The 16,575-nt window shown below is 37.9% G+C and overlaps 1 protein-coding gene across 2 annotated transcripts in view; it reads right to left on the bottom strand.

Moving 5' to 3' along the window:
* Positions 1-13,139: 13,139 nt before the first annotated feature.
* Positions 13,140-16,575, bottom strand: part of LOC116171816 (insulin-like growth factor-binding protein complex acid labile subunit) — a 111,344-nt gene continuing 107,908 nt past the window's right edge. For both annotated transcript variants that reach the window (XM_031488818.1, XM_031488819.1), the window contains exon 4: positions 13,140-15,153. In XM_031488818.1, the coding sequence (XP_031344678.1) occupies positions 13,993-15,153 (1,161 nt within the window). In that variant the 3' untranslated portion in view covers positions 13,140-13,992. The remainder of the gene's footprint in view (positions 15,154-16,575) is intronic.

Below are 16,575 nucleotides of genomic sequence, written 5' to 3'. Positions count from 1 at the left end.
ATAATTATGGTATGGACTTCAAGTAATAAGCAATGCCTCAAGAATTTTATAAGGTCCATGGTTAGTTGATAATGGTTGAAATTTGAGTCTTTTTTTGCTCTACCTACAGCAGTCAGTTTTGATACCTTTAACTAACGTAGTGCAAGTGGTGAATTCAAACTGGGTTCGACTTGCGGGTTAATTGACATGACTATTGGAGATTCCTGTTTACTGACACTTAATGAACGTTAATTAAAAAAAAACAATGGCAGATTTTAAAGAAAAAAGTTTGGGTTCGAGTATAATCTTTTCCGGCAACTAAGCTTCATCTGTTGAGTTCTACTTTAGCATCACAGCAGTCCCGACGCGTGGGAGTTTCGAGCGAGGTCATCGAAGGCGTTCCCTGTCCCATGCCCCATCGCCGGGCGAGGGCCACCTGACGTGGGATCAATTCTGTGAGCATTACGTAACACTTAACCTCAAACATGCTTCCGCCACTAGATATTGCATCACGACACGCACGAAAGCCGTCGTATACACCACCACGTACACCTCCGTGGCAGTACCTACCCAACCACACACCACAACCTCATCCGTCGCTTACTCTAATCCCCATCAAGAAGCCTAATTAAAACACGCTCTAGCAATCCATCGATCACCTTCCCCAAACTGTCCATCCCTAGACTTCGGAACTCCACCACCAAACCTTTGTTCTGCACGATGACTCAGATGGATCCCGACATCGCAATCAATGAATTCTCAAAAACCATTCCAAAACCACCCATTACTTCCGTATTTCCGGTCGACCTACCTACTTCTACACATATTCCCAAGTGACCCATTCACCTCCATGTGTTCAGAGGTGTCTTCCCTTCCCTTTATGAAGTAATGTTCTACTTGCACGCAGGTGAGGCACACTTCCGAAGCCAGCCCTTGCCAAACTCTCAGTGCAAATCAAGCTCCAAACCTAGATATAACAATTTTCCCTGCTCCCATCCGATTTATTACTTTGAGTGACCGCCCACAACCCAGGATCCTCTGGTCCCGATTTCTTTAAGGTACTCAGTAAATACTTGTTGACCAATCTGTTTCCCGGGAGGCGTGACTCCGTTGTCGAGATCGACGTTCGCCACGATTTTTACTACCCGCACTGTTAGTAAGGGAGGTATTGCATTGGGATAAATAATAACCCCCACGGAAATCCACGTTTTGAAAGCACCAGGAACCCGAATCAAACCAAATCTCGATTATGTCGATCGGTCTGTCTGTCTCAGACCCGGGTATAGCTTTCTAAAAAACCGCTCGAGCGACGAGCGCTCTAATTTTCTCAAAAATGCTGGCAAGTATCGAGTTGTTTTGCAAAGCAAAACCGCTTGCGGGTTCCGAGCACTCCTAAAAGTGCTCGAGCGGTTTATCGCGAGTGCTCGGGAAAAGTGCTCGTGAGCGGAAAAAACGCTCAAGAGCGCAAAAAGCGCACAGCTCGGGAGCGGAAAAAGCGTTCGTGGGCTGAAAAAAGCACTCGAGCGCCGAGTACTTTAAGTAAACGCTCGAGTACCGAGCACCAAGCGGCCGCTTCGAAAAGTGCTCGCAAGCGCCTTTATAAAATAAAATAAAATAAATAAAAAATTAAGAACCTCCAGATACTAAAAAAAATTAATTGTATATTGTTGCACATCCTGTATAATACAAACAAAGAGAACTGCAATACGTTAGTATCTTAAGGACTGAAGCTCCAGTCCAAATTCTGCTGGCACTCGGTGTCCACCAATACCCACAATCGCCGTGAGATAAGTGTACAACATTAAATAGCGATAGAACAAAGTGTTCATAAACACTTTTATCGTTTGTGCACCAGGAGTTCTAGATGAGTGCTGTTCACGACTTTCAGAGTTTCAGTCCGAATAAGATAAAATCACGGCTGAGACTGTTTCTTAAATTTGGAATTAAAATTGGTCATCCAACTGCACTCTGCACGGACCGGCTATAGAATCCCCACCGTTTTTACCAATAGACAAAAAGAAGTTGAGACACCTCCATTGGCCGAGACCATCAACTTGAATCTCAGAGATGTACACTATGGGTTTCCTACTCCACTGATGCTTCAGTTTCAAAAACTGCTCTACACAAATCACCGACCACGTTATGGACCCCCCCCCCCCCCCCCCCCGTCATTGTTCAAAAAAGGGATGGTAAAGTGTGTTTTTGCATGGACTGCCGTAGGGTGAACGATGGCACCCGGGACGAAATCGCCACCCTGCCGCTTATCCACGAGATGCTTTGGGAGCTAGAAACAGCAGTGTTCTCCACACCAGATCTCAAATCTGGAAAGTTGCTCTCACCGGAATTTCGCGCGGTTACCGCCTTCTCGGGGCCGGACGGCGCCTGATACTAGTTTCGAGTGATGCCGTCCGTCCGTCCACATTTCAGAAGTTGAGGTACTCCCGGGGACCCTGAGGAAATTCGCCATGGTATACCTCGACGGCATAGTGGTAATTCAGGGGAAGAACAATTCGACCGCTTGCGGATGGTGAAGGAACTCCAGCAACACCACCTACGCCTCGCACCTGAGAAGTGCCATTTTGGGGTTACCTCCATGACATACCTTGACCATCTAATCAAGGCAGACTCCAACCGGCCACTGCCGGAACACGTAGAAACTCTCCGCACTTGCAACGCGCAAGCAGCTCTGTCGATTCTTATTGACTGGTTCCACCATCATAGCGATCCAGTAACACCTTAGTTTTCAACTTTCTTGTTTTCTTTCTTGGAAGTGCTGCGAAAATCTTCGTCCTCAGCACGACGACGGCTTGATGGAGTGTATGGTTCGCTCTTGGGTTTATTTCCACCTTCGGAATCCACCCAGTGGATGATTAAACTTGAATATGCACAACGGGGCCTGCGAAAACGACCAACAGATATTTGTCAACAACTACGGTCACTTAATGAATCCTTCCTTCCCACTATTTACACTCATATTTATAGATTTATAGATATCGCAGTTGTAACCGAATAAGCGCTTTATATTACTACGATGAATTGTATAGTAGATTGTGTATCTAGTAGTAAAAGCAATACATTTCCGGACAACAATGTAAATTCTCCCCACCCCCCACCCCCTCAATATTTCTTTACCATATAATCACCTTCCGTCCTACGTACTCAAATGAACGACCGAGCTCGACTCATCCTTAAAAATTCGCAACCAAGGCGCTCTCCTTTCCACCTCTCCACCTCAAAACATAGGGTCCATCCCCCTACACGCATCACCTATGTAAGGAGACTTTTTCGTGTTGTGAATAAATAGAAAGGATTCCAGTTTCAAACGTAAGTGTTCTATTTTTGAGTGCAGAACGGTTGCCAATTAGCGGCAGCCAACGAATTATGTGAGCGAACCAGATATAACAACTTTTTATGGTGTTAACGAAATTTGACTACGCCGTTGGCGTAACTTAGAATTTAAAACAGCGAGGCGCTACAGCTGTTATTTAAACATTTACCAAACAGAATCTAATCCGATGGAAAATGAAATAAAATGCGGATGATTATTAAACCTGAAACCCTATGTGTAAACGAGGGCAACTTGACGTGGAGAGATAATTTAAACAAGTCAGGATGTGGAAAGCGACGTTACGCATAAAGGAATAGCGTTTTGAAGTAGATTTGACGTGTAGGTTTATAGAAACACGCTAAACCAGCACGTGCGATTTCATTCGGGACCTTAAATAGTGAGATGAATAACTTTTTGAAAAGTGGATATTCCCAAAAATTAGGGGATTTCAGCAGGCGACTCTTCAATATTAGATTAGATTAGATATTAGACTCAAATTTCTGCGAAGGATTTCCTTTTCGCCTTCCATTTAAAATTTTCTATCGGGATAAAGCATGATGCACAACTGGTTCGACTATCCAAGCAAACTTTATTTGTAACGTAGCAACTTTACTTCGTTTTGATTGATTTTTCTTTGTGTACTATATTTTCTCGTCGTTCAGGAAAACATTTCCCCACATTTACGTAACAGTCAAAAAAATTGTCAGAAGTGCCGGTTCACTAAATCGGAGGAGAATATTAAATTTTGACCCGACGCGACGCATGACGGATATTATCACTTTATAGAGTTATGGATCCGAATGTAGAGTTAAGTTTGAACGTGTGTATATTAATTTACCTCCGACGCTGTTTTCTCATGCTGTGAATGGATTCACGGCTTTTGTCGCTTAACGATCGCATTCAACTAAACATTTTATTATTAGGCGAAAGCACTGACCAAATCTTGATTACAGTAGATTCAAATATGTCAAATTGGAATTTGGATGGAGTTATTGCAATAACTAAATGTAAACGGTCCTTAAATAGATTGATTTATAACGGTTCATTTAATATTTGTCAATTACCTGCAATATCACTTAAATTGAAACACTCCCACGGATTACATTCACAAATTTATCACTTCGACATCGATGTTAAAACTGAAACTAAGCACAGGTAGGTTTGTCCAAATAATAAACAAAAAGCTTCTCGAAAATTAAAGAACACTTTCGAACGTCAACATATTATATTTCATAGAAAGAGTGAATCATCTCTTTTCGCCCGTGCCTAATCCTTTATTGACTACATCGCGCCTCGATAACGTTCTAGAAGGTTCGCAACAATATACTCCAACTCGCTGAAAATTAATGTAACTATAGTTTTACTTCATCCAAACCTCTCAACAAATTTTCCCACATGCACAAACCATGTCGTCTACGTACGTACGTAAATGCCTGGAATTAATTATTAATCTGTATTTTAATTTATTCAAATTAGGAAAATTTTAAGGTTGCAAAATTTCTGGTGATTCGGTCATATTTTTTAAAAACAAAGTTTAATTTGCAGATGATAATATGAACATTAGAGATCTACCTAACTGCTTTTTGCACCATGTTGTGTATAGTTCTATGATGACAGGCGCAATTTTAGTTTTTGTGCAATTTTTTTATGTTCATGAGAATTGTTTGAACCTGATACGCTTTTAATCATTTTGATATCCGATATCCGCTTCGAACAGAGTCTCGGTAACTTTAACAACTTACTTTAAAAGCAATGGTAGCTAATATTGTTAAACCAATTAATATAAAGGATATGATATGAATATGAAACTTAAATTAATAGAAATGAACCTTTGGAGTCGCACAAAAGTAAGCGTAGGTAATCTAGCTCAAATCGAGTCTCAATAAGTATATCTTTCAGCAACGACACAGGTAGTGTAAGAAAAAACAGAGGTGTCAAAGCAATTTATACGAGTAATGTTATCCAAACGGTTCGTTAACACTGGCAATTATAGAAGTGTAGGTCAACAAACTTCGTGTATAACTAGGTCACAGGTGGTGGTAGAATTGAAGTAGAATTTCCACAACCGGTAATGTAGAAACTCATTTATTGCGCGCTTTAATTGATAAGATGGCGGTAGACCTCTCCAAATGAAACTTCTTTGAGCAATATTCAGAAAATTCAAAATTCGCCGGTTTCCACTCAGGAAGTGCGTACGCCGAGAGGAATTAAAGAAATTTCTGCACGACCTCTGTCGGCGAAACAAAGAACATGGAGTCTTTGAAAAACGCGAAAAAAATTTAAGATCACGTAGCGCGAAATTCTTCGCTAAGCTTTCAAGACAAATCATGTGAGTTGGGTACGCCATTTTGGAGATCGCGTGAAATTTTATTGTTAATTAAAAGTGAAAACCAAAAGCCGTAGCCGTACAACCGAAGACTTGTGCCACCATTAATAAGAAGAGTTTTTTCAACAAGGGAACTTCGTCGGGTAGCGAAAAATAATGGACGGGAGGCGGAGGACTGTGTCCAACCAATCCTAGGATTGTGGACTCCGTGAAGAAGAAGAGGCGCTTCTAACTCCTGTATATGTAACTAGCCCGTTACATCATCCTGTCTAAAGATGAAGGCGATTCCATAAGGAGCTTAAAGATACTATCACAAATTGCTTAAAATCAATAAAGGAAAGTGATCCGGTTTACAAAGAAGAATTGAATTTCTAGTACATATTATGTGTCATGGCAAGTTCGTCCACAAAAACTAATGCGGTTTTACACATTGAGGAACCCGAATCTGTATAAAACAAATACAAAGTTTAAGTGCCTATTTCCGTAAATTTATTCCGACCCACACAAAAATACAAAATGTTGACAATACACGCAGAATTTCAAGGCTACTACTTAATAAATAAATCCGTCACCCCATTATTCGTCTCGGAAAATTACTTCAAAAGGCCACACTAACTTGATTTTAAAACAAAATGTAATTGCTTTATTTTCACAATCACCTTAAACAATTTTATTTTAGAAATAATCACTTGGCTTGCCTACATTTACAAGAAACTCAAACTTTACTGGGTTCATAGACACACATGATAAAATTTTTAAAAGCACCGTAAATCTAAAATTAATTTTCCTCAATACTACGTAAATTAAATCTACCCAAAACAAATTTAACGTTCAACAAACACTACAAACGAAATGACAAAGAAAACATCACCTACTTCTTAACACTTGTATTATCTCACGATATGCGGTTTTCTGACTACTGTATTTAGAAGCGTCTTAATTGTTGGTTAAGTTAATAATTTGCAGTGCACTTGTTACTTTTAGAACGATATAGAGCGACCTTACATTTGTATAGCGGGAGACTTGACTGGCGCAAAACCGGATAACACAGTCACTTTACTAAAAGAAGACCACACAAATTCTAAAACTTTAAATAACGGTGATTAAGTTGAATAGCTTCAATGAGTCCAATGCCGTAAACGGTGGCAATCCCTATTCTGCTAAAACTTAAAAATCTCTGAACGTCTGCCTCCTTTCTTTTAAAGCCTTTTAAAATACCGCGTGATCTTTAACCCCACCCCCACATTTTTGCAAGACCGCACTTTGACGAAGTTAAAGATTTATCAACCAAAACAAAATGTTTATCCCAATCCACACGTCTATTTTATACAAAAATAATACCTAATAAATAATCTCGAAGGATAAAGAAATTTTACACAAAGAAACACCTGCAAATGTTATCAACTTAATGTCTAATATTAAATTAAATAAAAGCAGTAGTTTCGCATTTTTTTCTAGTCAAAAACGAACCATCTGTGGCGTGATCGGTCTGTCTCGTAATCGAAAAAACACACACACACACAAACCAAAATTATGCGTGTTATCACAGCAATATGCATAACCAACAGAAACACGAAGTGATCGCTAAAAGCTCATTCACTTTCACATTTTACCTTTGAATTGCCTTTTTTAGAAATTCTATTCCTATAAGATGACGTATGTACTGTACAAATATTGTTTCAAATGTCTTCAGTAAAAGTTTTTGTGATATTTTCCGGCGTCTGTCTTGAATATTGTATTAGCGAACATAAACATTGTGGAAACTGCTGTTGTAGAACACGCTAACGTTTCTCAAGATATTGCAGTTCTCAAATTACGTAAATCAACAGAATGCATCCAGAAACCTAAAGTAAACTTATGAAATAATCTCATTAGCTAATAAGTACATGGTAATATCTTTCTACCAGTAGGCAGTAAGAGTTTCTTGTGTAAGTCTAATCACATATAACAAGTCTGTGGTGTGGTCTAATGTAATTATTCAAATTAAAGATTGGCATGTGATTGGAACATGAAAAAGCATTGTTACAACTTACAATATGATATTGAACAAATACACCTCTACCCCGATATAACCGGAAATATACATAATATAAAAGGTGCTAGTGATTGATGACGGTAACTACCTACTTCCTAAAGGAATTCGACAGCTCCATTTTGTGTGTACTTACACAAAGTTTAGCAACTTTAATAGGCTTAGCCGTTTCTTGGGTATAATTCATCTAATACCCCGGCGTATAAATTTCAATGGAAAGATTTTGAGAAGAAATCTGTCTGATATGAAAACGATTATTCTGCGAGGGATGCTTAAGGGCCTACTAAACAAACGTTTACTTAGGAGACGCATTCGGTTATGAAACATTTGCATGAACGTAGAGATTCGTCTACACGAGACTGTCGTTCAATCAAGATGAACGACCCGTATTAAAATAAAAGTTTGTCATGAACAAATATGCGATCGGACAAAATGAGTGCATAAAACTAGGTGGAAGACTAAGAGAAATAATATGTATGACAATACCCGTACCGCCCTCTACTGTGTTTCAATGGCCATTAATTTTTTGTGCGCATTTGTGCGACAGGTGTCGCTTCATCGGGCTGCATTGTAAGGTCCTTACGTATGGGGTGAGTTTGAGGATCGCGTTAACCGTAAGAGATACAAAGTGGCTTAAATGAGCAAAGACTCTACAAATAGCGAAGTCCAACAATCCGAAAAATATCATTTTCGGGTATGCGCTGAGGTTACTCTCGAAAATATCAAAAAAGAATCTTCACAAACTCTCAGTTTGGTTCAGGATGGTGCTAAAATAAAGTTTCTATGACTCGCGAGTTTCTAGTATACATCAACTTTCATGTTTCCTATGTACACCCTATTGGAAATGCCACTCGAAAAAAAATCACGAAACCAGTGATACTACACACTTAGTAAATTTTAATTTAGCACCATCAGAGAGCTGAGAGAAAATCTCTAATTGTTTGTTATGCTGCCAAATCTGTTCCACTTTTTAATCGCAGCATTGCTTGAAGTTGTGAATGAATTCACAATTGAATAGAAGATTTAAATACCTTTGGCATTTGCTTTATTTGTGCCAGTATTATTGCTGCGTTTAAGACTGTGATGCTTCCTATTCATCCCCGCCAACAACTTTCCATATTCTTTATAATAGGCTTTTGCTTTTGGATTTTGTAGGTACCATCTTTTCTTCTGCTTATGCAACAAGCCCCTGAATGAACGGTGTATTATCTTGTTCAACCGAAGTCATTAAACACGGTCGTGCTTAAAACTCAACTCGTTGCGCGTTCTTTAAAGGCGTTATTACACACTTGCTTCATAATATACTATTTTAATACCTATGAAAATAAGCGCATTCTCGAAAATAACGGTTTTTTAGCCATAACTTCGCTATTTATAGAGCTACAAGAAAGTTAGAATGGGAAAATACAGCATAAGCATAAAATAAGACTTAGGTACTATGTCTTGCGGTTTACGAGATCCCTATAGTGAAAATGAAAAAAAACTCACCCTTAATATACCAGCACGAGCACAGAGTGCAGAGCATTACTTTTTTATTTATACTTCGCCCCTTAGAAAGTTTACCTTTTTAGCGTATATGTCTTTAGTACCTACACGTATTCTTTTTAGACTCGAAGAACTTGTGTATTACCTTTACTATTCTTACTCCAATACATTTGTATCTAATATCGATAATTCTTGAAATAAACCATGACTGAAGAAGGATCGTAAAAACTCCTTCCTCTGCCGAAAGACTAAGAGAAGTCAAATTTCAAACTACCCTACTAAACTACGAATATTTTTAATAACTACTTATGCGCTGTCTTCATGGATGAGAATGCTTCGCTTCAATTCACGAAATCTCTCGAAGAAAAAATGGTTTGTATCATCCCCTTACCCCTCCGAATCCTCTGTATCCAAGAAGTTTTTGACAATACGCGTCAGTCGATGGGTTCCAAATGCGCATATCTCTAGAACATAATATCGGAAGAGAGCACTCACACAAGGAAAATACAGATCAATTATCACTTTCCCGTATAAGGGGTTGTTTATAAATAAGCATTGACTGTATTATAAATGCGGCAGTGTAAACACAGAAAAAACTCTACAAATGCAACAAGTTATTGTTAGAGCGTTTGCGAATCAGATACGCATTAGTATTGTAGCGAGTAGGGTAGGGTGGGGCAGGTTCGGACAAGTTTTTTCAAACATTAATATTTCAGAGATAAGATAACATTTTGAAACTTATTTAGCTGCCATGGACACCTTAGTCTATTTCTAACATTTTGGCATTATCTCAAGCGAAAAACTGCAGTGGTTTTCGTTCAGTTACAGTTTTTCCAAAAAGTTGCATTTGTGTAGTGGGGTACATTCGGACAAGTCTAATAAAATTCAGAACTTATTAATTTGTAAGAGAAATTAAAGGTTATATATCAAAATTGACATGGAATTTGAAGAGCGAACACATCCTGGAAGTGCCTGGTGCTGCCTCGGGATTAGGTATTTTCGAAACTATATCTTCTCTGGAAACAGTCGAAATATCTTGCAAGTCCGGAAAGCGGAATCCGTTTTTATACTTTCTCAAAAAATTCAATGTGTAAGAGTCATCATTATTGCAAGCTTCCACTCTGCCGATGTAATGAAGTGTCCTTTTGTTGGTCCGAAGCTACCCCACTAGATTTGTCCGGAAGTGCCCCATGTTACAAAAATCCATAGATGATAAAATAAAAATTCGCACAAGGTTTATATATGCCGTTTTATGAGATTATGTATCGCTATAGTTATTTATGTATCAAGGGCATTAAGGCGATATTTATGCCGAGGGCGACAGAGCCCGAGGGCCTCTGGCCCGAGGGATTGTAAGTCGCCCGAGGGTTAAATATCGAGTAATGCCTGAGGTGCATACAACATTTTATTTTTCATCGTTCCAAATAATGCATTTCCAATATACAAATGTAATGATTATTGTTAGTGCTTCATACGAATCAAGTAGCATCTTTTTTTATTACATAACTCCGTCAATATATTTGACAGGCAGTTTGAGGGCATAATGAGAGGGCATAATGGATTGTCATCTCATTATGCCCTCGGTCGTCATAGACTGCTTTATATATCTCATGTGACAGATATAATTGACATATAATAGGCAAATGAAAAATAAAACATATTATTATCTACGGTAAATGGGATAAAACTTACCTCACTGGTGTTCTCAAGCCGACTAAGGTTACGATAGCTCTATTGAAATTTATAAGAACAACTCTATTTCTGAATTTTCTCAAATAAATAATTCCTGAGTGATCGATGTCGCCAAACATTTACGTACCACAGAACTACTAGTGTTTAAGCATATTGCACTGTCAATATGAACCAAGTGTCATAGCACTTTAAGGTGGTAAATTTGAATTGTCCGGAGGTGCCCCGTGTTCGAACCTGCCCCACCCTACCCTACCTACCCCATACATCTGGGCGGCAGCAGATTGCATCAAGTCGATAAAAGATTAGTCACCGGCAAATAAGGAATTGAGCGGATGAGACGCATTGTTTCCTTCAAATATGATAAACCCTCTAGAGTCTTCGAGAATGTTCCATTTACTATAGGTAAATTGAAGCGTGTTTAATACCAGTTCCAACATCGATGCATCGATGAAATAAATCACTTATTATTACACTTATTGTATTCATAATAAATTGATTGATGACTGATTGATTCATCAGTAATTATATATTTTACCATTGAATAAGTAATCATAGTTACTTATTCAATGATATTACCTTCTTTAGAATATCTTATACACTGTGTCAAGATCTATCGTGGAAATCTCCAAAACCATAAAATATACGAAGATGGTCAAATTAGAGAAAAGATGCGTAATTAAAGAGTTATTTTGCTTTAAAGAAAACCAGAAAATTCCGATTACTTAGGTACTTCCGAAATCTTTTTTGAGCTCCATAAGACAGTGTTAAGAGATTTTCAATAGAACATGTCGTTTCGTTTCATGTTATTGAAAGAATGGCATCATTTCAGTAATTATTTTTGCATCCATATGCTGAAGAGCCGATCATATTATATCAAATTGTTTCTTCTGTACATGTATCAGGATTGTACACATGCACCTTATAGTGTTCTTAGAGGTCTCCCAAGCCGACACTGAACATGTTGACTTACCTTATACCTACAGTTGGCAACTCTAGGGAACTACAAGCAGAGCCACCTAACTTTGAAGTCGAAACAACAGACACGACACTTTTAAATCTCTATAGCAGTCGGTTCGATGTGGATGGCAATGAATAAAGAATACCAGGAAGGAGCATTACTCAGGTTGTATACAAGAGAGAGTGCGATGGAAGTCGGCCATTTGCAAAAGCCACTTATGACTCATTTTTGTTGTGGTTTTATGCAGCGACATAAAATAATGGTTAGTTGTTGTGCTTGTGGTTGCTCCAAAACGGAAAAAAATAAAAATTTGGGAATTACATTTCATGTGTAAGTATTGATACCAATATTATTTTTCTATAGTACATGTAAATTTACAAATTTTTTATCGGAATGTAGTTTGAGGTTAGTTAAACAAAGTCATAGGCGGAGTAGACACATGAGGGTTTAGATTGTTTTCGTGTAAAATTGTTTATAATTGTATCCTTCTACAACTGTAAGGTAGGTACGCCACTGGAACAGGAAACTACTGTCCGCCATTTGCAAAAGCCATCGCGGTCGCACGTATATTGTTGATATTCTCCTTCCTGGTATTCTTTATTCATTGATGGATGGCGCGAATGAACTCCTACGTTGTGTAATTGGGTCTTTTATGTGAGTCATAGTCGGGAGGGAAATTGAATAAAATGCAGTTTTGTGAGTAAAAAAGACAATAACAAATAAATATATTACACAAACCACAAGGGAAACCTTTCACGGGACAAAAACCCCGGCATAACCCACACCATGAAATAAATCAACTACATCAACAAAATGCAAGAGAAAATACACAAATAAATTATCTCAAATTGTGCGATAAAAATGAGGTAATCGAACCAAATGCAGGCTTAATTTATCCTTAAATGTAATTGTTATCCGAAATATTTAGTCGTTTAAATTAATTACTACTATTTAATTAAAATTAAAAGAGAACATCTACTATTTTTAAATTAGCTATCGATCAAGAATCGGTTTAGTCATTAAACCTGCATATTGATATATTTAAAATCAACTTAATAATGAATTGTAAGTAGGTATAGTACCTATAGAAAGTCTGGCGTTATTTTATTTCCGGTTAGCAGCCGGCCAATAAATGTTAATTTGATAACTAAGTGGTAGGTATATAATAAATGGTGTACGTACAATTTTATTGGCTGGAACTCTTGAAAGAACTCGGCGTATGTTATAGGTCCTTATAGTTTTTCCATGGGTAAGACTTGCCCTTATTCTTCTTGTAGACCGAAGTTATGGTACCAGTACTAAATGTAAGCTTCAAGTAGCAGGAAAATAAATACAACAGTAAGAAACAGGTAAATTTATTAACAATAAGAGGCCGGAACTATCCTTAATTGCTACATTTAAAATGCAAAAAAGACGTACGATATTCTATGCATTTAACTAAAAAATTATAAATATATCATTTATAGAAAACTATCGACTTTATCTTACAATGTTACGAATCACAATGACTTAAAATAGAAGCATTTGCAACATTTCACATACTTTAAGTACCTCTAAATATCGCTAATATAAATTTGTGAAACACCCATCGACTATAAATATATATGTAGAATGGAAGTATTTAAAATAAAGTTTGTATATAAAAAAATATTTCGAGGTAGGCATCTATAATTCCTTTGATTCCTTTTCACCTTCCATAGCACTGTACTTTAAATAAAATTTGATTACGCAATATGTTCGTTTCAGTCTTAAAAGTACAAGTATTTTACAAAAAATAAACCAACACATTTGAGTATATCTACAAGTATTAATACAAAATAAATAACTTCCTTTGTTAGAAAAATAATTTAAATCGTGTTACACCCCAAGGGTGTGATTTTGTATAGGCAGGGCATAATTTAGAACTTCTCTCGCGCGAAGAAGAAACTGTAAGTGGTAGGTACTCTGTTTTTATTCAGGGAAACAAAAACAAAAATAACTTAATGGTCCCATTATATTGGAGGAAATATAAAATAAGGGGATGCTTGTGCTCTCGACTTATTGGATTGAAAATGTTATTCGAGTGCTCCTCGCGTATTTTCGTTACCAATTTGCTATCACCACATGACTCACATAAAGCACAAAATTTCAAATCGATTCAATTACAACACAGTATAAGTTTTCTAGCCCGAGGAGCGTCACGCACTTAAAAATTACGCTTCGTTCATGATTGGCTCCTTTTTTAATTCCTCATCGATCGTGGCAATTGCGATTTTCTTTTGAGGATAGTCTACAGGAAATTTAAAACTCAATTCCTTCTCGTCGCTGAACAATGCGCTTTGGTTATCGAAAATCGCCTCCGTTTCCGCCGTGCGCTTCTCTTCATTTGTGTAATAAATGGCAGCGTGCATTTTCCCGTGACAGAACACTATTAGCGCAACAATTCCGGCTAGAAGTAATAATAAAATAGCGGCGGTGGCCGCCGTTATTCCTACTTTTCCGTCTTCGTTTCCAGTTAGGAAGTAATTGGCGTCTCCGGAAAACTCTGGGGTACTGCACCAATTTAAATCACTCGAACGCAGCTCGCCTAAAAGCATTCCCTCAAGTCGGTAAGGGTATTTACATTTAACTTCCCGTAATATGCTGCTTACATTCGCTCTCTCAAGCATTGGAACGATGTGGCACAGATCGCATGCCCACGGATTTTTGTCCAAATTTAGTCGTATTATGTACTCGACCCGTTGTAGGAATGCTTCCGATAGGCCACCGAAACGGTTCTTTGACAAATCCAGTTCAAGTAGAGTCGCGGGTATGGCATCAGGAAATAATACCGTTAGGAAATTTCCGGATAAATTTAAAACACTGAGTTTTTCTGGGAAGACATCCGGGGGTATATCGTATATACCCGCTTCGGCCAGCTGCAAATTTCTCAGCAGCGGAACACTTTTCATTAACGATTTTAAGTTCGGCATTGATATGTGGTTACCGCTTAATAACAACTTCTGCAAGTTCCCGGCGATAGGCTCCAGTACAGTATTCTCCACGTTCTCCAATTTATTATAACTTAAATCCAGTTCGGTTAAATTGTTTAGATTACTAAATGTCTTAGGACTAACGCGAGATATGCGACTTTTCGATAAATTAATTTTTTTCAATCCTCTCGCGTGAATAAATACGTCGTCCGACAAGGCCGATATCTTATTGCCGTCGAGACCTATGTATTTCAAATTGGTCAAATTGGCGAAATCCTGCGTCGATAGCGTCTCCAATTCGTTGTAACCCAACTCGAGGTGGGTCAAGTGCGGCAGATACCCGTACACTTGCGTATTAATTTTGTGTAACGAGCACCCCTGACATTCTAACACTCGGAGATCCTGTAACATAAGAGCAACAATCACGCTTTAATCATTTGTAGGTTACAAATTAGCCAACCGTATGAGTTAGTAGCATCATATTTTATCGATATTGCGTTTTTACTACGGTACCTAAACTGCATCGCAGCGTTTAACGTCACAATTTCTCATGAGAAACATTTATCTTGCTCTCGGGTATACAAGGAAAAAGTAGAAAGCCGGAAATCCATAGGAAAAAGGTAAGATAAATTAATTTTTCTTTACGAAGAATAAGCGTTTAAATATTACACCTACCGTACTGTAATTTGTTTATGTACCTGTATAGAAGGTTGAATGATGGTAATATAAAAAAGGAGCTTGCATTTTATGATGTTAAATTATAATAAAGAAATTTAACCAAACTATTGTAAAATCTATTGTTATCTTTCGGAATATTCGCCTAGTGTATGCAAAACAATCATTCCCGTGTGAAATTTGGGTACTTGTAAGCTTCAACTGCTGCTTTGGAGAGTGGATTCACATTCCGCACAAGTGTTTTTTTTTATTCATAGAAATAGAAACTAGTATAGATGTGGTCACTCGCGACCGACGAAACCACATTTTCACCGCACAGAATCAGTAATAACTCGGGAAGGAAGTGACTAATCCAAAAAATCTATTGTCGTTCTGGTTTCGGTGCTGTGCTATACGATACCGTATGGCGTATAAGAAAGAAACCACAACGAAAAAGGTTAAACTGGAGGACTAGTAGTGGTACAGACGGACAGACAGACGGACAAAGTGCGGACAATAGCGTTCATTTTCCTTTTGCAAAATGCGTTAAAAGGTCATTAGAGCTCAGGCCGGAATGCTACAGTCTATGATTACCAACTATGACATTCAAAGTTAAAAAAATTCAGTTGTGCGGTGGGCAGCTGGTAGTCATTTTCGTGGTGGACTGAAGCAACTAATTTTGTATACAGAGTGGTGACTTGCGTCAAGCATTATAGGGATTTCAATGTAAAATTTATAACATAATAATATGCCATTATTGGCTCCCCAAATTATTTTAGAGCAACAATTCAATTCAATTCAATTCAATTCAATTTAATTCTTTTCCTTTGGCATACAACAGTACATAGGACGCGTCATACATAAAAAACGTTAAACTCACGTGACACAACATATAGATAAGTTAAAATTATGTAGATGAGTATCACAGGTTCTTACATTAGACATTCACGTAACAACATAAAAAAGTTAAAATATCACAGACTTTTACAATCATCAACGTATTCGTTGATGGTGTAGTAACATCTTGTTGTTAAAAATTTTTTTGTTTTTCTGCTGAACTGTTGGGCCGTTGAGCATGATTTGACGTGTTCTGGAAGCAAGTTGTAAAAGTGAATACCGGCATATACAGGAGATCGTTTGTACAGCGTGCTGTTGGGTTTGGACGGGTAG

The sequence above is a fragment of the Photinus pyralis genome, unplaced genomic scaffold (assembly GCF_008802855.1).
Source record: "Photinus pyralis isolate 1611_PpyrPB1 unplaced genomic scaffold, Ppyr1.3 Ppyr1.4_LG5, whole genome shotgun sequence".
Classification (NCBI taxonomy): Eukaryota; Metazoa; Arthropoda; class Insecta; order Coleoptera; family Lampyridae; genus Photinus; species Photinus pyralis.
The sequence above is the reverse complement of the archived record's forward strand: the minus strand, read 5'-3'. Positions and strand labels throughout refer to the sequence as shown.